At 39.1% G+C, this 24,750-nt stretch overlaps 1 protein-coding gene and 1 pseudogene across 1 annotated transcript in view; both read right to left on the bottom strand.

Moving 5' to 3' along the window:
- The window catches only part of ME1 (malic enzyme 1), a 188,262-nt gene extending 186,997 nt beyond the window's left edge, over positions 1–1,265 (bottom strand). The window contains exon 1 of the mRNA XM_007090151.3: positions 1,171–1,265. Coding sequence (XP_007090213.1) covers positions 1,171–1,248 — 78 coding nt within the window. The 5' untranslated portion in view covers positions 1,249–1,265. The remainder of the gene's footprint in view (positions 1–1,170) is intronic.
- Positions 1,266–4,537: 3,272 nt separating this feature from the next.
- On the bottom strand, positions 4,538–6,952 carry LOC122238850 (annotated as a pseudogene).
- Between the last annotated feature and the right edge of the window lie 17,798 nt (positions 6,953–24,750).

A 24,750-nucleotide genomic window follows, 5' to 3' on the forward strand; every position in this document is an offset into this window, starting at 1 on the left:
ATACTAAACAACCATGTATTTTTTAAAAGTTACCTGTCACCACAAAAATCAAAAAGAACTCACACTAGCTATAGTTTATTAAATAGAAGAAATCACAAATCTTCAAGCCATTAATAACGATCAACAAATCACCAGCAACATGACCAGAAGGTTAAGAGTGGGGTCCAGTTCCTAATGAAAAAGAGTATCTACTAAAAAGACAACCAAAATGACTAAACAGATCTCTGTTGACTGATGGCATTTCCCATATCCTAAATAAGGAAATGTCAAAATCACAACTACACACACACACACACACACACACACTCACACACACACAAAACAATCTAGAGAGAAATTTAGCTATAAAGTGTGACTGCTTAGTATCTAGATAAGCAAAATTATAAATCAGGTATTTTTCATTTGAGAAAAATATTAGGTGTTCACTCGACATTACCAGTGAAGAAAAATGAAATGTTAGCGAGATCTGGGAAAGGGTCTGTAATTTACAGTGGATTCTTGTTTTCATAAGAGGTCTTTAAAAAAATGTTTTTAATTTCCATAAGGCCAGATTCAAAAACATAGGACTAGCTTTACCCACAGCCCCAGGTCTAGGACAGGGATTTTGTACCAGGCCATGCAAAGTGTCCAAGGCAGAAGCCACCCACCACGCATTCCCAGCCTCCTAATCGTGTCGCTCCAGAAACCAAGAGGCCTTGACTTCTAGCTTGTTAATGTGATCTGAGGCTCTGGGAACTCATTTCTGTCCAGGATGGACCAGTAGGGCCACTTCTCTCCGAGCAGCGTCCAAGAATTGCCACACTGAGTGAAACCAGTAAGTAGGTGGCACATACAGGCTGAGCTGGCAGCCAACCTATCTTCACAGAAACAGTTCAAGCACTTAGCCTGATACTACTTTCTTCGCCTTGGCTCCTGGAGAAGAGAAGCCGAAAAGTAAACAAGTTACATCTCCTCCGGTCCCAAAAAGGGATGCCGAGGTGCACCAGCACCGCGCGCCCATCACACTGCTGGGCACACAGCCTACTGGGTGGCCCCTCCATTCCGCCCGCAACGAGAGCCGCGTCCGGTGAGAGCGGACAGAGGGGTGAGGCCGCGTTGGGGGAAACCCCCGGAGGGCCGGTCCCAGACCGAAGGCGACCACTGGGCCGCCAGGTGGGCCGGAGGACTCACCTTGTTGAGGTGGGGGTCCCGCGTCAAGGCGTAGCCGCGCTGGTGGGTGTGGCGGCGGCGGGGGGCTGCGGGCTCCATGGCTGGCGTGCGGGTGGGCGGCGGGGTCGGACGGCGGCGCGCGGCGCGCGGCGCAGGCGGCGATGCTGCTGAGACGCCGGCGCTGAGTGCGGCGGCGGCGGCGGCCCCGCTGGGAAAGAGCCCGCAGCCGGGGGCGGGCGTGGGTGGCGAGAGGGGGTGGACGCGGCGGGAGGAGCCCGCGAGAAGCCGGTGTCCCCAGCCGGGCAGCCTGCGAGAATCGCTGAGTCATGGCAGGAGATCAGCCGAGCCGGCGAGTGAGGAGGAGGAGGAAGAGCGAGGCTCTCGCGGCTCCCAAGGGGCGGCGGCCGCAGGAGCCGCTCCTTTACATGCACTGGGCCCCACTCACCACTGGGTTGATGATCACAAGTGTCCTAGCCCGTGTCTGCGTGGGGCGTGCCTCCGTTGTGCACGGAATGCTTTTACCCCCGAGACCCACGCGAGTAGCAAGGTCACGTTCCCCCCGCCCGCCCCGGGGGCTTTGCGGGTACCGTAGCCCCTGGGCCCTCAGCGGGAACCGCAAGGATACCCGGGAGGTGCGAAATGGGGAGGTTCAGGCGGAAAACAGCGGCTGTAGGACCGAGGGATGGGAGCACTCAGGAAATGGACCAAGGGGCTGTTTGCAGAAGACCTCGACTGAGACTCCCTCTCTCTTCCCATTAGGCGCTTCGAAGCTCTCTATCCAGGGTCCCGATGCCGGCCACGCCCAGGAGCCAGACAGAACTAACCTTGACCCAGAAAGCAGAGGCCTGAGTAGAACTGGGAGGAAGTGTGGGCCTGTGGAGCTCTAGATTATACATGGGAATTTTACCTTAATGTAATTGCAAGCCAACGTGTGTTACACTGCAGATGGTTATGGCCCACTGAACAGTCACATTTATCTTGTATATAATTTTGTGAGAGTTCTAGAAGCCAGGATGTTTATGAACCTCTTTGAATTCATATTCAAAGATTGGATAACTCAATCTTCAAGGGCTTCAGTTTCTACTTTGGTGAAAGGAGAGGGTCAGAATAAATGATCTTCCAGCACTGGAATTCTGTTGTTATTGTTATTTCTACTTGAAGTTTCCAGGAATGGAAGAGCAGTCAGATCAAAGCCAAAAGGGGTGTGTGATACACAAAAACCATGAAAGATGTCGGTGCCCCAGTTTCTTTTCCAGGTAAGCAGGATCAATAGTTTCTACCTGATTCATTTCTAACTAATGGTAGTACAAAAGACAGCATTAGGGATTGATTATGGGTTGGTTTTGTATATCCATAAACTAGACACACATCCAATAATTTCTTACGTTACCTTATCAGAAAGATTGTTATAGTAATTGTTTTTTAGCTATGCTTATATCCAGAAGCTTCTTGGGCCTATTCTTTGAATTACCTAGAATCAGTTGTTTTAAGGGAGAACATTTTATTAATTGGGAACATTTTACTGGCATCATAGAGTTCTTTAAAAAAAAAAAAACTCCTTGCATTTAAATAACAGTTCTCACTGTGAATGCTACAATCCATAAATAATTAACCCTAACTACAATATCTGAGAAGAAGGTATACTTTAGAAAACTCACTCCCAGGGAGTTAACTGAGACATGTCACAATTAGAGTACTTTATCAGAAACAGAAACAGTTTAATAACAGGCCTCGGAAGCAAACTTAGATGCTGAAGAAACAAAAATGTCAGTACAACTGAACCTTGTTATTATGCCCCTCTTATAGAAGTTTAGCCTGTCTATTCCTGTTTCTGTGATGTATTACATACTGATAGGAAAGCTGACATAAATATAGGGAGGAGCCCAAAGTATATGGGCTCAACCCCCAAGCCCTCATTAAAGGGAGTACAAGATCCTGGCAGTGCAGGTAAAGAGAAGTAAACATATGGGAGATGTGAATTTAAGAGAAATAGTTCAGTCATCTTGAATGATAACAGTAGGAGGCCTAAGTGGGGGAGTCACTTTGTATATTCATGTGCAGTTCCAAGAGTACTGGAAGGAACTCTTTTTCCATGTAAATGTTATCCAGAACATTACATTTCAGTCCTGTTTGTTTGTAAAGTTAGGTTTTAATATAAAAATAAAATCTCAGGAAACAGAAAAAAAAAACAACTTATTTTAATTTTCCTTGTAAGAAACTACAGTTGTGCAATCTGCACATAATTGGTAATGTTAAAAATGGTTATGATTCACAAACTAAGGGATTAGAACCTGTAAATTTCTGTTGCACAGGTGAGTATACTATCAAATAAAAATCAAATTTTTCTTGCCAAATTTAATGCACAATGAACTCTAGTCATTAAAATCATTAAAATATGATTATAGTATTCTGATTTAATGTCATTGAGATGAAGTACAGAAAACTTAGGAAATATCTAATGGTACATAGAGCATTTCAAGTGTTTTACTTTCATAGTAAACTTAAAAGTACATAAATTTCCCAGAAGGAGGGATTAGTCTATATCATCGGTGTATATTTGCAAAACATTTCAACAGTACAACACTAGAACTTTCAAAATGGGACATTGGAAATGTTTTACTTTCATGAGAAAAAAATATCATCTAATTTTTTTTAATATTTATTTATTTTTGAGAGACAGACATGAGAAGGAGAAGGGCAGAGAGAGGGAGACAGAATCCAAAGCAGGCTCCAGGCTCTGAGCTGTCAGCACAGAGCCTGGCATAGGGCTCAAACTCAGATCATGACCTGAGCCGAAGTCAGATGCTTAACTGACTGAGCCACCCAGGCACCCTGAGAAAAAATACCATCTAAAACAAAGATGTAGCTATATGATATGAGTAAGTAATCCTTATTTCTTTATACAAAAAGCATGTTACTACTATGTAAAATAAGTTCTGATTTTTTAGTTGAATATCTCAACATGCCTGATTCTTGGTGTGTTTCTGCATGAAGGAAAGACCTTTGATCTTTTGGGGTTTTTAGAATTCAGTGTTCAGTGTATTAGGGAGGAGAAAGTCCACCAGAGTAAGTGACCCTAAAAATTCAGAATTTAATGTAGCAGCTGCATCCTTGGGATATCCAGCCCTAGGACTGTGAAGCATACAACTGGAATGAGTGCTAGTGTGGAGGAGGCTAAGCTCTCCTACCTTAGGTTTCCAGCTGGGACTCTTTAACAAGAGGACATTAAGAAAAGAAAAAGTTTATTAATGCTTGCAGTGCACATCACACGGAAGAAACTTGAAACAAAGAGTAACTCAAAACAGCTTCTTAAAACCACTGTCTATATAGCATCTTCAACAAAGACCAATACATTTGTAGAGAAATGATAGCACAAAGGAAAACAGTTTTAGGCTTCCAAGGGTGGCAAACTGAAAGGGTAAATATATGGGAAGAAACTTAACAGTAAGGTTTGTTGCCAATTCCTCTTCTCAAAGATTCAAATTTTGGGGTGACATATCCTGGTTTCCTTCATTAGGTTTTATACCTGGCTCTAAGGAATCCCTGATGAACAAAAAACTCAAAGTTACTGGTATTTAAGTATCCTGGTTATACGTGAAATGAGTGCATGAGCCATTTCATTAGAATGTTTTAGGGATGCCTGGCTGGCTCAGTCAGTTAAGCATCAGACTATGGCTCAGGTCAGGATCTCACAATTCATGCATAGGGCTCTGTGCTGATAGCCTGGAGCCTGGATCCTGCTTCGGATTCTGTCTCCCTCGCTCTCTGCCCCTCCCCCACTTGCATGCAAGTGTTCTCTCTCTCTCTCTCTCTCTCTCTCTCTCTCTCTCAAAAATAAACATTAAGGAAAAGAAAATAACTGGGGCACCTGGGTGGCTCAGTCAGTTAAGCGTCTGACTGTGGCTCAGGTCATGATCTCGCAGTCTGTCCGCGAGTTTGAGCCCTACATCAGGCTCTGTGCTGACAGCTCAAGAATCTGGAGGCTACTTCAGATTCTGTGTCTCCCTCTCTTTTTTAAAAAGAAAGAAAGAAAGAAAAATAATGTTTTAAAGAGATGTGCCCATATTCTATTCTTTAAGCAAAAGTTTGTGCAAAAGCCCCATCCTCTAAAGGATTCTACAGAATGCCTGGAGCTCTATAGAGTTGTGTTGTTGTTGTTGTTTTTCCCCCTGAAGAAAGCAATGTTACTCTTTAACAGTCAAAAGCATTATTCCTATTAGGGATAATGTAATACCACCTCATTCTTACTATGTATTACAATCATTTATATGGATATAAATATAAAAATACAGGCACTGCATGGTGACTAATTTTGGAATAAATCCATAGATTAAGTCACAGCATGTATAAATCATTTATATCTTAACTGCTTACTTATACCTGAACAAATTTTCATTAAGCATATTATTAATTTTCTAATTATATAATCTGGTTGCAGTATTTTATTTTGCTGAAGCACATTTGAAAAAGAAGTCAGCTCCTTCACCTATTTTAATACTAGTATATTCTGGATCTTGTTATGCAGTGCATGTATAGAAACTTAAAAGAGCATATATTTCCCACAAGGAGACATTTAGTCTCTATCATTGGTGTGTATTTACCAAACATTTTAACGCTACAAACATTAGCAGTTTCAAGATGGGGCACCTGAAAAGGTTTCTACTCTGCTACAATGATACAGGTGTAACTTTACACAAGACATCTTAGTAATGTTAAATCAACTGCAGGTAAGAGTTGTGAAAACCAATAAAGAAGCTAAGTTAAAATGGAGTCTGGAGGCAATGAAGGGATAGTTCTCAGGATCACTCCTGGCAACTTACTTAGCATACCTCAGGGAGAAGAAGGATGATTCTCCTTGCCCAGCAACAACCTACCCAATGAGAAGCCCTCACTCTCCCTCAAATTCTCCCTCTCCTCCAATGAACTCTTGTTCAAAGCAGCCCCTCCCCACTCCCTTCTTTCCTCTATACAAGGAAACTCTTTTTCCTTCCTTCTTGGGACTTGCCTATGGTTTGCCATGATTGCAGTCCTAAATTGCAATTCCTCTGCTATTCCTAAATAAATTCATTTTTGCTGGATAAATAACTGGCTGGTTTTTTTCTTTAATTTTTTTAATGGATGTTTTGTTTTTAAGGTTGACAGGGTTTTATCAATGAATTGCTTCATATCCATCATTTCCTGGTGACATGAACTGTGCATCATGCCTTCCTAGGTTTTTAAGGTTACATTGGTTGGATTTACCGATGTTTTTAGCTTTTGACAATAAGAGAACCAACCATTATTAGAAACCAAAGGGTGGTAATCTCCATGGCACTAAGAATAGAAATATCTGTTAGCCTCTGCTAGGACTCCGTGGAATGGAAGCACACAGGGGAAGTGAGTACAGTGATGCCTGCCAGCTCCTGCTGTGTGGTAGAGCAGTATATAAAAGACAAAGCTCTGTCCTGAGAAAAGCCTCCCCAAATAACAACATTAAAAGGAATACCTTTCTTCACCTCTGCTCCATCAAGGGCTTTACATTTATGCTATCCAATTCCAGGTTCATCCTGTAAATCTGGTAAGAGCCCAGTAACATTAAACAAGGCATAGCCATATTCACAGTTAATGTGACAGGCATAACTGGCACACGTGGGTAAATATATTTGATACGTGAACTTCTGATACCTGCAAAGTCTTCTGCCCACCCATGCTCAGTATCTCCATGGTGAGAAGGGGTGCAGACATCGATGGTACTGCCATGTGAGAAGCAGGAACGAAAGTGGCGCCTGTGAGCTGCATCCCCTCTAGAAGGCTCAAGTATCATGGGTCTACACCAGTAGTTTTCAATCTTTATCCCATATTAGAATCATCTGGTGAGCTTTAAAAAACACTCTTGCCTAGGCCAAGAGTTCTTGATTTAATTGGTCTCAGTTGTAACTTTAGCACCAGGACTTTTTGCCCCAAGCTCCCCAGATGATTCTAATTCGCAAAGTTGAGAACCACTGGTCTAAAATAATGGTTCTCAAATTTTTGCATGCATCACAGTCAGTTGGAGGGTTTGTTAAAATAAAGAAACTTTTGATTCAATAAATCTGAAGTGAGGTTTATAATGTGTTTTTCTAACAAGTCCTAAGTGATGCTGATGCTGATGGTCAAGAGAACACATTTGAGAACCACTAGTCTAGAGCAATGCTATCTAACAGAAATATAATGTGAGCCACATACATAATTTAAAATTTTGCAGGGAGCCACATTTTTTTAAAGTAAAAAGAAACAGGTAAAATATATTTTAAAAATATATTTTATTTTACCTATTATATCCAAAATATTATGTCAATATGTTATCAAAATAAAAATTATTAATGAGATGTTTTACTTTCTTTTTTCTTTGTACTAAGTTTTTGAAATCTAGTGTATTTTACACTTATAGCACATCTCAATTTGGACACCAAATTTTTATCAGAAATGCTTGTTCTGTACTTAGATTTTATAAAATTTACAATTGACATAATAGATACATATACCCAAGTTGTTGCAAACATACTTAGAAGATTCCAGTAACTAAATTCAGTATATATTTTACATTTAAATTAACATAAAATAAAATTTATTTTTCCCTATTTGAAAAATGCATTAAGATTATTTACTGAAGGTCAATCATTATCTACCTGTTGCTACCTGTTTGTACAGTTTCCATATTATTAATAGATTGTGCTTCCTAAAGCTCATATGCCAGTCAATGATTTAGAAATCAGATTGCATTTCTTCATAGAAATAATACAACAAATGCTTCCAGGGTATCCTATTAAAGCCCACTTAACACATAATGGCTGAAATATACAAAGAATCAAAGAGTACTTCTCTGCAGTTTTTAAAAATAAAATGTTTCTTGGGGCGCCTGGGTGGCTCAGTCGGTTGAGCATCTGACTTTGGCTCAGGTCACGATCTCACAGTCCGTGAGTTCGAGCCCCGCGTCAGGCTCTGGGCTGATGGCTCAGAGCCTGGAGCCTGCTTCTGATTCTGTGTCTCCCTCTCTCTCTGCCCCTCCCCCGTTCATGCTCTGTCTCTCTCTGTCTCAAAAATAAATAAAAGCGTTAAAAAAAATTTAAATAAAAAAATTTAAAAAAAAGAAAGAAATGATAAAAAATAAATAAATAAATAAATAAATAAAATGTTTCTGAATAAAATATCAGACAAATTCCAATTCAGTATTCCATGAGTATATTTCTCTTTCAATAAGTGCCCTTTGAAAATGGATGAACAATATATTTAGTTCCCAACAGATGTGAAGTATGTCACCTGCCTTAGAAGGCAGAATCAATTACAGTCACATTTGGTTTTAAAACAACAACTGTTTGCATTTAACTACATAAAGGACATTCATACAACCTATGCATAAAAAAGAAACCACAGGAATATTTCCAAATGTAAAATATAGTTCTAAACTCAAGTCCTCTGCTCTGAATTCTCCAATTATATCCCACTCACTCATAGAAACAAGGTTATTAATTAAACCTGTAAGACCCACAAGATCTCCTCCAGTTTTATCTGTGTGGCTTTGTTACCTTTATCTTTCCCTTCGTCTCTCACTCCATTCCAAAGGACCCTGATCTCCCAAACAGGACAAACACATTCCTGCCTCAGGGCCTTTGCTCTTGCTGTGCCCTCTAACTGAAACACTCTTCACCCAGATCACACAGGGCTTCCTTATTCCCTTCAGGTCTTTTCCTAAATGTTTGGGTCTTCACCAATCATTCCACATAGCAATTACTAACCCTCCCCCCACCTTCCTTCTATATCATTCTTCCTTAACTTTTCTCCATATAACTTTTCACATTTAAATATAATATGCAATTCACTTATTTGTTATCTCACTGCTACCACCACTAACATGTCAACAACATGACAGTGGTGATTTAATATTTTTTGGTCCTTTCTGTGGAACCTAACACTTTTATGTTCCTGAACTCCACATAAACAACTTTCTAAGTTATTTTATGATCTATTTATTTATACACACGTCTTTTATATGTACAATTTTTACTTGACTATCTTCCTTTAAGTCTTCTGCATGAAGGGAATAGATCATCTTCCCTTTGGCAAAAGATTTAATTGGAGGTAGAAAATTCATTGTTGTAGTAACTGGTGAAACAGCCTTTCAAATAATTCTTGGTCTTCAAACATTTTGAAAAATTCATGTTTTCAGGGCTAGCTCAGTCAGCGGAGCGTGTGACTCTTGATGTTCAGATTGTGAGTTCAAGCCCCTTGTGGGGTATAGAGATTCCTTAAATCAATAAAACTTTTTTAAAAATTCATGTTTTCTGGGGTGCCTGGGTGGTTCAGTTGGTTAAGCATTGGCTCAGGTCATGATCTCATAGTTCATGAATTTGAGCCCCACGTTGGGTTCTATGCTCTCAGCATGGAGCCAGCTTCAGATCCTCTGTTCCCCCCTCTCACTGCCCCTCCCCTGCTCTCTTTCTCTTTCTCAAAAATAAATAACATTAAAAAAAATTCATGTTTTCTATATCCCTATAGGATGACAAATTTCGTTGAGGCTGTTCTGTAGTCAATATTCATTTGGATTGTATAATTGTGTAATGTTCAAGTACCCTGTAGAATTATATCAGCTGTCTAAATAAAGTACCCATTTGTGAATAGCGTGTACTATATTATTTAAAACCTAAAAGTACAACTTGTATGAAAAAGATCCAGTTCAATGATTTTTGTCATTTGATTTCACTGAATTAAAATTGTACTACTTTCTTAAATCTGTTTTTTAAACATTTAATTTAGATAAAAACCAAACTCCCATCATTGTAATGAATAAATCTATATCATTGCTTCCAATTACTCTTTAGCCTACCAACTCTGCCATTTGTTGGTGTGATTTCTTTTTTTTTTTAATTCAATTTATTTAAACTAAAAAAAGGAAAAACCATTCACCCATTTCTCCTACATACACAGCCCTAACCCCATCTCTGGCAACCACCAATCTATAAGCTTGATGTTTATTCATTTATTTATTTATAGATTCTAGATATAAGAGAGCTCATGCAGTATTTGTCTTTGTCTGACTTATTTCACTTCTCATAATGTCCTCAAGGACCATCCATGTTGTCACAAATGGCAAGATTTCATTCTTTTTTTATGGCAGAATAATATTTGTGTGTATATGCATACATACATACACACACACATACCACATTCACTTTTTCCATTCATCCATCAGTGGACCCAAGTTGTTTGCATATCTTGACTATTGTAAATAATGCTGAAAGTAACATACAGGTGCACGTATCTTTTTGAGTTAGTGTTTCATTTTCTTTACATAAATTCCCAGAAGTGGAATTGCTGGGTCATGGTCGTTCTATTTTTAATTTTTTGAGGAACCTCCATACTGTTTTGCACAGGGGCTGCACAGTCTGCATTCCCACCAATAGTTCCCTTTTCTTCACATCACTTGTTATTTCTAGTCTTTTTGATAATAGCTATTTTAACTGGTATAAGGGGATCTCTCATCATGGTTTTTTTTAAATGCTTATTTATTTTGAGAGAGAGAGAGTGCATCTACAGGGGAGGGGCAGAGAGAGGGAGACAGAGAGTTCCAAGCAGGCTCCACACAGCGTGGAGCCCAGTGTGGGGTTTAATCCCACAATTGCGAGATCTCATCCTGAGCCAATATCAAAAGTCAGTCAGTCAACCAACTGAGCCACCCAGGCACCCCTCTCATTATGGTTTTGATTTGCATTTTCCTAATGATTAATGATATAATGCATCTTTTCATGTACCTGTTGGACATTGGTATTCATGGTATTCATGTACCTTTGAACATTGAATTGAGGGTCTCACTTGTGCTGGCCATATTTCAAGTACTTAATAGCTATTTGTGGCAAGTGGCTATCAAGTTAGAGAGTACAAACCTAATCCAATATATTTGGGTTCTTAAATAAATGCTTTAAGTGATTGAAGAAGGTCAAATATACATATCCCTATTTTTGTGATATTCACATAGGAATTGTTACTTTACTTTCAGAATAACTAGAGTTATACTGCCTTATTAGTCTTCCACTTATATATTTATAAGTGCTGTGCAGAATATTGATTTCCTTTATAATGCACTGATTCTTTTCCTTCTTCTCAGTCAACCTAGTTGGCTCATTCCTCAAACTGTTTTATTAAATGTTCACAAAGTCCCATGGGGCGCCTGGGTGGTTCAGTCGGTTAAGCATCCCACTTCGGCTCAGGTCATGATCTCACGGTTCATGGGTTCAAACCCTGCGTCGGGCTCTGTGCTGACAGCTCAGAGCCTGGAGCCTGCTTTGGATTCTGTGTGTGTGTGTCTCTCTCTCTGCCCCCCCCCCCGTGTCTGTCTCTCTCTCAAAAACAAATAAAAACAGGGGTGCCTGGGTGGATCAGTCGGTTAAGCATCCAACTTTAGCTCAGGTCATGATCTCACAGTTCGTGAGTTCAAGCCCCACGTCGGACTCTGTGCTTGACAGTTCAGAGCCTGGAGCCTGCTTCCAATTCTCTGTCTCCCTCTCTCTCTGCCTCTTCCCTGCTAACGCTCTCTCTCTCAAAAATGAATAAACATTAAAAAAAATTGTTTTAATGAATAAACACATTTAAAAATTTTTAAAACTAAGTTCACGAAGTCCCAATTGGTACCATGATATATAGAATAAAAGTACAAAATACAAAAGATTACATTTAAAACAAATTTCTGAAATTCAGGTGTTCAAGTAGGTGTTGCTCTTCAAAATAGTCCTACTGCTTGGGAAGTTTTGTGCATACTCCTAACATTGCTGCCATCAACTGTAATGTTTTATTGCAGTTTCTCTTATGGAATTCTTTCTCATTCATTCTGGGTAAGCAGTACAGCACAGTCTTCTGAGAGTATTAGATTAGTTTGATATCCACAGGTGCCAGGGTTAGGACTTCAACATATCTTTGGGGAGTCACAATTCGTAACAAGCATGCATTCTGAAATCAGACTGGGTTTGAGTCTTGTGCTACCACTAATATCATATTATACAGTATATGTATAGTACTTAGAAATATGCTTGTCACATAGTACTCAACAAATCTTATCCCTTTTCTTCAAGATCCAACTCAAACATCATCTTATGAAGCCATCCCCCGCTATCCCCTAATTTATTCAAAACGTTTATTGAACATTTACTCAGGCTATGCACTAATATTCAGAAATAGGCTTATGAGGAGAAACAGCTAATACACAAGTAAATAAGTTGATAATTATATGAAGTGTGAAAGAAATGAGTGTGCACTTCAGCAATCAGTAACATGAAGACTAGTTTTAATTTTTATGATTTTTGTTTCAAGTTTTAAGTTGTAGAGTTTAAATTCTAGTTTGTTAACATACAGTATAGTACTGGTTTCAGGAGTAGATCCCAGTGATTCAACACTCACATATAACACCCAGTACTCATCCCAACAAGTACCCTCCTTAATGCCCATCACCATTTACCCATCCACCACCCACCTCTCTCCGACAACCCTCAGTTTATTCTCTGCAGTTAAGAGTCTCTCTCTTATGGTTTGCCTCCCTCTTTTCATTTTCTTTCCCCATGTTCACTGTTTTGTTTCTTAAATTCCACATACGAGTGAAGTCTAGTTTTAATTTTTTTTTAATGTTTATTTATTTTTGAGAGAGACACAGAGACAGAGACAGAGACAGAGCACGAGCAGGGGATGAGCAGAGAGAGAGGGAGACACAGAATCCAAAGCAGACTTCAGGCTCGGAGCTGTCAGCACAGAGCCCAATGCGGGGCTGGAACTCACAAACCGTGAGATCATGACATGAGCTGAAGTCGGACATTTAACTGACTGAGCCACCCAGGTGCCCCAAGTGATGTCTAGTTTTAAATACTTACAATGTTTTTTAACTGTATTTTTTCACAGTTCTTGGGATGCTTTATATATTAAGTACTTGGAAATATTTCTGAAGTATTTCTTCAGGTGTAACCACAGATAACCTCAATAAGGCTTCAGTTACATGTGTATAGCAGATTTGTCCCCAGTGGAGATATTTACAGAAATATTCCATCAAGTATGAAAGGGAAAACACTCAATTATACAATTGTATATACAATATACAAGTATATTAGTAATGGCTAATATACTTGTCAAAGAGGTATTAAAAGTAGTAGTTTGGAATATAGACTCTGGAACCAGACTTCCTTGGCTCCTGTTGCAGCTTTGCCACTTTCTAGCTTGGGTACCCTTGTTTTAATTTTTTTTAATGTTTTATTTTATGTTTGAGAGAAAGAGCAGGCAAGTGAGTGAGCAGGGAGGGGCAGGGAGAGAGGGAGACAGAGAATCTGAAGCAGGCTCCAGCTCTGAGCTGTCAGCACAGAGCCTGATGCAGGGTTTGAACCCATGAACCGTGAGATCATGACCTGAGCTAAGGTCGGATGCTTAACCGACTGTGTCACCCAGGTGCCCCAGCTTATGTACTCTTGTTAAGTAACTTACCTCCCTTTGTCTCCTCAGATGATTTATCCTCACTAGTAGTAATGCCATATAAATATGTGTCAAATGAAAACGAGATAAATAAATCAGGCACACTATATACTTAGCTTGAACTTTTAAAAAGAAAACACTATCCATCACCATCATTAGAAGAAATTAAGTGTCCTAAGAATATCATTTTTACTTAGAGTTTCAGCAAACAGATGTTTTGGCAGAATTGAGTGAGACTTGACAGGTGTTAATATGAATCCTGGAGGACTGTGTATTTTTTATTCTCATAACAAAGTAAGTATTATTTGGAATTGCTTGTTTTGTTTAAATTTCATGTTTTGTTTTGTTTTGTTTTGTTTTGTTTTGTTTGGAGCTAAAGGTTCCTGAAAATGCAGTTGAGTCCATGGAAGTTTTTTAAATTTGTTTTGCTTTTCCCAGATATCATCACAGTATAGCCACCATAATACATCATCTACATTAACTACCTATGGTATTGCATCTAAAACCCACCACTCTAATTGTCCCTGGTACCCCTTCCTGTCCAAACCTCTCCCTTAGACTGAGGAGTGCCAGAGCTATTCAGGTTCTATAAGAAGCAAAGAAATTATGTTACTAAAAATTTGGAAAAGCTTGTAGGGTATTCCAGGAAGGTGTTGGTATGTAACATATTACTCAAAAATTTAGTGGCGTAAAATGATAATAACCATTTTGTTATCTCTCATGTGTTCTGTGTGTTCAGAATGTGAGAAAGGCTTAGCTGGTCAGTGCTGGCTCAGGATCTCTCCCGTGGTTGCAGTTCAACAGTAGCTGGGACTGGGAAGAGGGATAGCTGGAGCAGCTGGGGGCTGGGCAGAAACTCTCTCTCTTTCCCTCCCTCCCTTTCCAGGTCATCTCAGGCTCTCCATGTGAGGTCTCTCACTCTGGGCTAGCTTGAGTTCCTCACACACAGCAAGGCCACCTCAGGACAGTCAGGCTGCTTACATGGAGCCTGAGGTATTCCAGAACAAGTATTTCAGGAACAGGGTAGAAAGTGCTTTTTCTTTTGATTACTTAGCCTTGGAAGTCACATACTGTCACTTCTCCCATACTCTCTTGATCCAGTCAGGAAAGCCTGTCTCAATGAGAGGAGTGCCAAAGTCACATGTAAGAAGAGCTCTTGTGATAGGAGACGTGATGATAGGCATTTGGAAAATGCCATCTGCCACATAGGAGTGAATAGATCTACTTACATTTGTGTATATCTGTATACATATCATTAGTTCATCTGGAATATGCAGTGGGTGGTGCACTGGACACAGGCAAGTTATCGGCACCAATATAACATGTACATAAGTAAACAAGTTGAAAAAAACCTATTCCAGAAAAGCAGTTTTTAGAGAGTGTTTTATAATTGAGTTTAGATTCAGGCCCTATCCCTTACCGTATCTTGGGTGTATCAGATTTCGGAGTCACTGGTGACTCTGAATACAAAGAGATTTCCAAGTGCTCTTTCAATTGCTTTCAATGTGTTTTATGTGGTATGTTTTCTTCTAATACTTTGAAAAATGGCAATTCCTAGGAACATATATGTTAGTGCTCAGCCAAAATGTTAAATTAGCCATAATACACCATTATACAATATCTTAACTATCTTAAATAGTTAAGAGATTATTAAATTGGGCTAGTTTCATAGACTGATAACAAGGAGCAGTAAAAGAATTGCGTATTAGAAACCAAAGGCATTTGGGTTTATTAGAACCATGTACTGATTCAGCCGTAGTAGGAATACCATATTAAAACTGATCATGGACACAAAATATCGACTGGATAGAGAATTCTTTTTTATTTTGAAAAAATATGCTCCAAAATTATTGATGGTTTGTTTCATTTTATAGTTTTGTAATGTTTGGAGTTTAAAGAACTGTGTGCCTGGGTGGCTCAGTCAGTTAAGTGTCCAACCATGATCTTTCAGTTCGTGAGTTCAAGCCCTGTGTTGGGCTCTGGGCTAACAGCTCAGGGTCTGGAGCCTGCCTCAGATTCTGTCTCCTCTCTCTGTGCCTCCTTCTCTTGCACTCTGTCTCTCTCTGACTCTCGAAAATAAATAAACGCATTAAAAAAAAATTGTTTTAAAGGAATATATATTACTTTCATATTCAGAAAAAAAAACACAAAAACTTAGGATATATCCAGGGGAGTGTATATACTGTATATTTATACTGGGAGCAATATACTGTAAAATTTTAGGAACCTCAATTTTTTTTCTTTTGTTCCAAAGGTAATTGGAGATGATGATTTTCTCTAATTACTCTTTCTGCAGTATGGATGCATTTAAATCTCTGCTTGCCAGAGGCACTGAGGCCAACCTCATAATGCAACACTGAGACAGGAAGGTATTCATAATACCTTACTCTGCCAAACACCTGTTCAGATCCACCCCACTTTTCTTAGTTTGAAAAAGGTGGACTAAAAACAACACCCCCCCCCCAAAAATCTAACCATAAAAAATTAAAGTTAAAACATTTTGTAGAAATGTAGCCCTTTTTCATAACAATATGTATTAAAATTTACCACTTGGGGCGCCTGGGTGGCTCAATCGGTTGAGCGTCTGACTTTTGCTCAGGTCACGATTTCGCGGTTCGTGAGTTTGAGCCCCGCGTCGGGGTCTGGGCTGATGGCTCAGAGCCTGGAGACTGCTTCCGATTCTGTGTCTCCCTCTCTCTCTGCCCCTCCCCCGTTCATGCTCTGTCTCTTTCTGTCCCAAAAATAAATAAACATTAAAAAAAAAAAAAGTGTTTAAAATTTACCACTTAACCCTGACTCACCTACAGAACAGATTTGCATGTAATTTAGTTAATAAATCATTGATTTTCAAATATAACAGGATATTAACAGTAATTCTCTCTAAGTGGTGACATTATAAGGCTTTTTGCTTCTCAGTATCTGCTACATGTTTTGAAATTTTTGATGTTATAATTAGAGAAAATAAACGTTAAAAAAAAACTTTATTACTTATTTTTGAGAGACAAAGACAGAATGTGAGCAGGGGAGGGACAAAGAGAGAGAGAGAGGGAGTCACAGAATCCAAAGCAGGTTCCAGACTCTGAGCTGTCAGCACAGAGCCCAACACGGGGCTCGAACCCATGAGCTGTAAGATCATGACCTGAGCCGAAGTGGCATGCTTAACCAACTGAGCCACCCAGGCGCCCCAAGAAAATAAACATTAAATATGATTTATTTTCAGGAAACGTTTTCAATCACAAAAATATCATGTTTCAAAAACTACTTAAATTTCTCCTTGGAAGGAATATCTAGTTAGTGCTTTAAGATTGCCATTAGTTTCTGACACTTTTGAATTGTCTTCATACCTCAAACAAATATAAAAAATAATGAACCAAAAATCACACACATGAAGCGTTAACCTTATTAAGTTGCTTTATTTAAGTGGATTTTTACGAGACAGAATATTCTTTGTTTTGGAGATCAACTCAAACTACATCGACCTTGTTAACCTGGCATCCGTGGGCTGTATCTAGTGGTTAGCATCCAGTGACCTGCCAGAAATAGGCACCAACTATCAATCTGTAATGTCACCAGAAACTTGGTATTTCAAATCTAGGTCTAAGCTGAAACTCCAAATGTAGTGGCAGAGCTCCAGACACTCTGGTTTATAGGAGAGTGAGAATATGTGTCTGAAAGGATGTACTCAGGAGAGTTATACAAGAGATTCATTCATGATAGATGAAGAGACCCGATAGAAAGCACGTAGGCCAGAGGGGAAATTTGAGGACTAAAATAAATTTTGCCATAGTGGAAAGAGCAGGACCAAACCATTTTTTCTGAACATATGGCACAATTTCTAAGGGAAATTGGGAATCTTTGGGCAGAAGAAAAACATTGTATGGATTTGGTAGGAAAGTTATTAAGTCACTCTGGAGTTTTGAAAAGAACCATTCTTTAACTACTTGTTCTCCACACAAATCCATTTAGTCATTCGAGATTTCCCAATTAGAGTAGAATATATATTGACATAGGAATTTACACGTAATCGTTTTCAGACTGGTCACATTCAGATTTGGAGATACATATTCTTTGCTAGAACCACATGCAAAAAAAGTTGGAAGAAGTAGCCAGTCACTTGTCCTGCACCTCCCCTACCCTCATCTCGGCTCCCTGAGTGTGTGTATCTTCTATGGGCAGTGGAGCTTCAAAGGTGGATTATCAGAGCACTTTCCTAACCTTACACGGTGGAGGCTGTTCTGTCCAGCAGTTAAAATGGGCTTTGGAGAGACCTGAGACCTTTATACATGCCCCGCCCCCCTTGCCCTCCCTAACTGTGCTGGCTAAGAAAGATAAGGCAGGAATTAAGTTTTATCAGGTAAACCAGAATCACACAGAGACAGGAATAATCCCCCACACTCTTCAGCTCTTTCCTTTCCTTTCTTCATGCTTTACTAAACCACTCTAGAGGCAATGAAAAAAAAAACAAGGAGCAAGAAATGAAAGGACCATGCTGAGCAAAGAGGGAGGAAACATTCAAAAACACAGGCAAAGTTAGAGGAAAACTATAAGAATTCCTCTGTTGAAAGGAGTATATCAAAATGCCATCAAGGTCTTGGAATGAATTTCAGACAGTGTAAGTCCATCAGAGAATAAACGTTTGAATGCTTTACAGGTCAAGTCCCAGAAACTCATACTTTGATTCATACTTTGACTTGTTTGCCCTGTCTACACAGAAACCAGCATATAATTGTAGAAAAGATATTACTTAATACAAATATTAAATCACCTGCATTTTGTTTTCTATCATTTTTCTCACAATTCTTCTGATGGCATCTGTTGGAAAGACACTACGTCTATCTCATGAGGCTAAAAGAGTTTTTTACTCATAATATCTTTCTCCAATCTGTACATTTTTGTAAGTAGATCTGCACATAGAAAAAGTAAAAGGACATAAGAACAAAGCCCTTTACAGTTGAAGCCTTATGGTAGTTTCTGAATGATTAAAAAGCAGCAGAGAGAGCACCACAGTATATTAATTATTAATTCTCTGGTATCTAAAGATCCCACTTTTTCATATGCCCCTCATACCTTCCAGTCCCCACACCTCCAAGGAGATAATGTATTACAAATTTTCTAGAATTAGCCGCTTTAAAATCTATGTCAAAACACAGAGGACAGAGTTGTATTTCCTTCAGTGATAGAATTAACTTGCATATACGTTCTTCTTGATTCCTAGTTCTCCCTATGACATCTTTGTAATTTATCATATTCTTACAGGAGGAAGAGCACTTAATAAACCCAGCCTAAAATAGGAGTCTCCCTAGATAGATTCCTTTTAGAAATGTATAAATAAAAATTCTACCACACGCCAACTTTTCAAAACTCTCAATAATTGTAATGAATATAAATATAAATTCATTTTATAAACATAATATGTTTTTCTTTTTATTTATTTTTTTAATGTTTATTTATTTTGAGAGAGAGAGAGAAGGTGAGAGCACATGTGTGCGAGTTGGGGAGGGGCAGAAAGAGATAGAGAGAGAGAGAGAAAGAATTCCAAGCAGGTTCTGGCTGTCAGCATAGAGTGCTATGTGGGGCTTGATCTCACATGACCGTGAGATCATGACCTTAGTCAAAATCAAGAGTTGGACGCTCAACCAACTGAGTCACCCAGGAGCCCCAATTTTTCTTTTTAAATATCTCCTTATTTCTACATAGTCATTTAATGAAACTATCAACTCTTTTATTTTTTTTTCAAATCTATTAATTTTAATAAGACATTGCTAATATTTCTTCCCATTCAATGTACTAAATGATACAGAAGAAGAATACCAGAAATAAAAAGCTAGGGGGGAAAAATTGTTGGAGAACCATGAAATTAGATAATTTTTTTAAAAAGTGGGTCAACTGAGGGGTGTCTGGGTGGCTCAGTCATCTAAGCATCCAACTTCAGCTCAAGTCATGATCTCATAGTTTGTGAGTTTGAGCCCTGCATCAGGCGCTGTGCTGACAGCTCAGAGTCTGGACCCTGCTTCAGATTCTGTGTCTCCCTCTCTCTCTGCCCTTCCCCCAGTCATGCTCTGTCTCTATCAAAAATAAATAAACATTAAAAAAATTTTTTTTAATTAAAAAATGGGTTAACTGAAATCTTAGTAAGTACGGTTTTGCTGGAAATATGTTACTCTTATTATGAAATACTACTGATTTACTGACATCTACCCTACAGGCCATTTTAGTAACATTGAAGTTATGACATCAGGCTGTTGCCGGCAGTAGATATGGTAGTCCTTGATGTACTTGTTATCTACTAATATGTAAGAAGTTACCACAAAACAGTGGCTAAAATAACAAATGACAAATAACAGGCATCTTTATCTCACAGTTTCTGTGGATCAAGAATCCGAAAGTGGTTTTGCTGGGTGCCCTGGCTCAAGGCCTTTCACAAGGATGCAGTCAAGGTGATGTCCGGGCTGCTTTCATCTCGAGGCTCCACCAGGAGAGCATCAGATTCTAAGCTCACTGATGTTGGCAGGGTTCAGTTCCTGGCTGGCCCTGCTTGCTCTGGGAGGCCTTCCATAGGGCAGAGCAACCACAGCAACTTGCTTCATCAGAACGAGCAAGCAGAAAATCCAGAAAGAGAGAATATTAGCCAAATGGAAGTCGGTCTTTTATTACCTAATTTCAGAAGTGACATCACATCACTACTGATATATTCTATTCTTTAGGAGCAGGTCACTAGGTTTAGTCCACGCTCCAATAGAGGAGATGGCACCAAATGTGTGAATACCAGGAGGCGCAGATCTTTGGGAGACATTTGAGAGACTGCCTTCCACCCCTGCCATAGGAAATTCTTTATAACTCCAGAGCTTTTTCACGCTGCAGTATTTTTGGATAACCATTTCCAAAGGTTTTATTTGAATAGATTGTCTATTTTGTATTCTGAAATGTTAAAGGAAAAAAAAGGTATTTTGAAATAATTTTTTATATACATTTTAAAACAGTTGCCTAGTTTTCACATGTTAGTGATATATCTGAACACTTGATATATTAAAACACTTTCTTGGCTAACCAAAATTAAAGGGAGTCAGAAGGAGGAAAAATTAGATAAATAAATAAATAAATAAATAGATAGATAAATAAATAAATATTAAATAAGTATATATATATGTATGTGTGTTTGTGTATATATACATACATATACATATATATATATTTTTTTAATATGCTTCAGTCTTGAGCTAGATAGTATCATAGAATGTAGCTTCTTTGACACATCTATCATTCAATCTCTCCCATTTTACAAATAAATTAAGGTAAAGAACAGTTATAGTTGGACACTAAAATTGTTTCCAAAAAAATAAGTAAATCCACAAAAAAGTCCAGTCAATTCTTTAAAATTTTTCCCTTCTGTACTGGGTCAAGCATTCTCAACCAGATATTTTTCTGTACTTATTGATGTCAAAACTTGACACCTATGTGCATTTTTCTATAGACAGAACTAATAGCATTCATGAGATTTTTTTTTAACGTTTATTTATTTTTGAGAGAGACAGGAGTGAGTAGGGGAGGGGCAGAAGAGAAAGGGTCCAAAGCAGGCTCCACACTGACTGCAGAGAGCCCAATGCAGGACTTGAACTCAGGAAACAATGCCATCATGACTTGAACTGAAGTCAGATGCTCAACTAACTAAACTACCCAGCTATCACAAAAACATTCATGAGATTCTCAACAGACAAAGAACCATTGCCCTAGGCAACAAAAATTTACACACTAAATTTCTCATATAGAGCCTCATGAATTTGTTGGATTTATTGGATTTTTTTAAACCGTCTGTTTCATCAATGTAACTAGTGTTGGTCTCCACATTCATTCAACAAATATTTGTTGAATATCTACTAGATTTGAGCCACAATTCTAGGTAAAGGAAATATAAGTCCCATTCTTAAGGAGCTCACACTTCTGGGGGCAGACAATAAACACACTAATATAGACAATATTGGATGTGATAGCTTTGTGGAAAAAATAAGCAGGATATACCTGAATCATTTGAAGCATTAATAGATATATGCAGTTCATCTTAAATCAGTCTCTGATTTAAAACCTTTTACACAACAAAGTACACTCAATTCAGTACAGCAGTTATTTATTACACACTTACTAGGGGCTAGGCACTATGCTAGATGCTAGGGAGGCAGAGATGATTATTTCCTCTAGGAATCTCTCTGGGCTGGATTAGGGTTTCCCCTTTTGTGAGCATAAACTAATGTGAGCATACCTTTAATTGGGTAGTCCCCAATTAAAGTCCCATCTATTTTAGTGTGTCTCTTTCCTTCTTGGCTTGTGAACTGTTTGGGAGCAAGACCAACCTTTCATTATTTTCTGAATCCCAAATGCTTGGGGCTTAGCAGGAGCTCAATAAATGCTTATTGACCCACACTTGAGGAGACAGGCTAACAGTGGAGGAGGGATTGCACATACCCCAAAACCTTCTATAAATTCTGCCTTAAGCAGTAAAATATAGAGTGGCATTTTTCTTTTAGGTTCCAGGCAAAATCAATGAGTGTCATTGATATGAGATCTGATACTGATGTGGTTTGAAGTGTTGGGTTCAGACTCTGTGTCTCCATCTATCTCTGCCTCTCCCCTCTCCCTCTCAAAATAAACATTAAAAAATTTTAAAAAACATTAAGACAATTGGGTGTTCTCAGAGGACTGTCACTCTGCTGTCTCAAGAACTTGTCAATGGGTTTTAAGTTGCAAGGAAACTTAATTTTCCACTTGCTTCTTTCCCACATCATTGCCCCTTGAAGAATTTTGACCCTTAAATCTTTAAGGTTGTTAAGGTTGGAAGGTCACATCTTCTGTAACTTCTTGCTGAATAGGAGCAAAGAAATGTCCCTACCTTTGGGTCAACATTGGTCAGTTGGGTGTTTATATATGTAGGAGTTACAAAAGGCAGAAGCAGCTGAATCCAAGGAAGACACATGTATGGGGCTTCCTAAGTGGAAAGGATCATCTGTCAACTTGAAATTATGGCAGTGAAGGAGTCTCGGCACCAAGTGGAGAGACCTGGGAGGAAACAGCAAAGTATGATTAGAATAGCAAAAAGACAAAGAAGCCCAAATAAAAGTCCTTTGGTAGTTGACAAAAATCTTCCTCCAGTCTAGGAGTTTAACCAATCATTAGACAAAAGAGAGGAATAATTTAAAGTACTAATTTGAGTACTCATGTCAGTTAGAAATCCAGAAATATTTTTGTGGTTACCTGAAATGTATGCAGAGCATACATTGATAGCACAAGTTCCACCTTGTGCAGCAGTTAAAACATCTAATGCCATTGTATTTTGTAAAACTGCTTTACGCATTTGTGCTACTTCAGTATTTAATAGGAAGTGCTATGTTGAATGTCACTGAGGGCTTTGACTGTGTCTTATTAAGAGCTTCCATGTGCCAAACAACATCCTCCACTCTCAAAGAGGGAACAAAGATGAATGCTAGGTGGTCATACCGATAAAACACAGAATGTATCCATCATTGTTTTAAATTTCGGAGGTTGCTGGGTTGGTAATGGCTTTAATAATGCATCCATGAATCCAGGCAAAACCCAGAGTGTAGCAGCCTACCCAGCCTGGGGGAAGCTATGGACACAAATTAGAGCCACATAGTCTTTGGGGCCCATTAGGAGCCAGCCATCTAATTTTGGGTCTCCTTGAACTGCAGTTAGGATATCAAAGTCCATTTGGTTTTGGAGAGCCATTTTTGAATTTTGGGGTAACTGCATGTCAGCCTTAGTTAAAGGTGGTCACTGTATGCTTGGTTAAAGCCTCTATTTGCAATTTTCTATCAATAGAGGTAGTGCTGGGGCGCCTGGGTGGCTTGGTCAGTTAAGCGTCCGACTTCGGCTCAGGTCATGATCTCACGGTCCGTGAGTTTGAGCCCCGCGTCGGGCTCTGTGCTGACAGCTCAGAGCCTGGAGCCTGCTTCCGATTCTGTGTCTCCCTCTCTCTCTGACCCTACCCCATTCGTGCTCTGTCTCTCTCTGTCTCAAAAATAAAATAAACATTAAAAAAAAAAAATAGAGGTAGTGCCTGGGACAAATATGGCTTAGGGATAAAACCATCAAGAAGCCCTCTTCATCAGACGTCTAGCCTGAACAATATCCTTATTATGAGGAATCACTGACAAATGGGAGAAGACTTATTTCAGGAGATAAGGACATCCACAAGTGTATCCCCAAGTGCATAAGGAAAGTGGGATTGTCTCCATTATCCATTATCTTCACAACTCCATGGAGTCGTGTATGCTCTGGCTTTTAAGGAACAATTTTGTCATTCCAGCCACACAGAATTGGCCAAGGTGCTAGTTGAGTTACACAATTGTTGGAGAATCCATTCCATTTTCCAGCTGTTCAAATAATCATCTGCTCATGGGGTCCTGTTATTATTACCACAGACTAACAAGCACAAAGGTTGTCTATACATTAGCTATTGTGGCAGTTTCTCTGAAGTTTACCACAAGTTGTCTAGCTTAGGCAAACAATAAACATTCAAAGACAATTAGAACTAGAATTTAACAACTGCAAAGATGTGTTATCGAAATTTTTTGCTCTTTCTAAAATCACCCTTATTTCCAGAAGTAGCCAAATTAGGACTAATTTGTTTGAAAATCAGGTCCAATTTTTAACAAGCTTAGCCTAATTACTTACATAAGTTCAGGAAGAGTAGCGATTGGCCATATGGATCCTTTAAAATCTGCTTTGCTGGAACCTTTTATAAGGAATCCAGATTGAACTTTTACTAGCCTCTCTAGGCCAGAAGCTAAGCCAGGTACTTGCCATCAGACATGTCTGCAATACCTGTAGATTTGGGCGAATTCCTCTTCAGGAGTTCCCCAGTATATCCTGAGGTTCCTGTACCTGCCAGGAAGTCACCTTCTTTACTCACTTGGTAAGGCTGCTGGGAACTCTCTAAGCAGGGTACCATTAGACCAACATTTCCAAGTGGCTTTATGGCTCCATGTTTCACAAAGTCAACCTTAGTTCTTTAAAGTTGTTTGGTCGTATCTGAGTCTATGCATGTCTTTCTCAAATATGACATTCCAGTCAAAGTTCTGGCAAAATAAACAATGTTTCCAATGATGATGTCCTAAGAGAGCAGATTCTTTT

This window comes from Panthera tigris, chromosome B2 (genome assembly GCF_018350195.1).
Source record: "Panthera tigris isolate Pti1 chromosome B2, P.tigris_Pti1_mat1.1, whole genome shotgun sequence".
NCBI classification, from domain to species: Eukaryota; Metazoa; Chordata; class Mammalia; order Carnivora; family Felidae; genus Panthera; species Panthera tigris.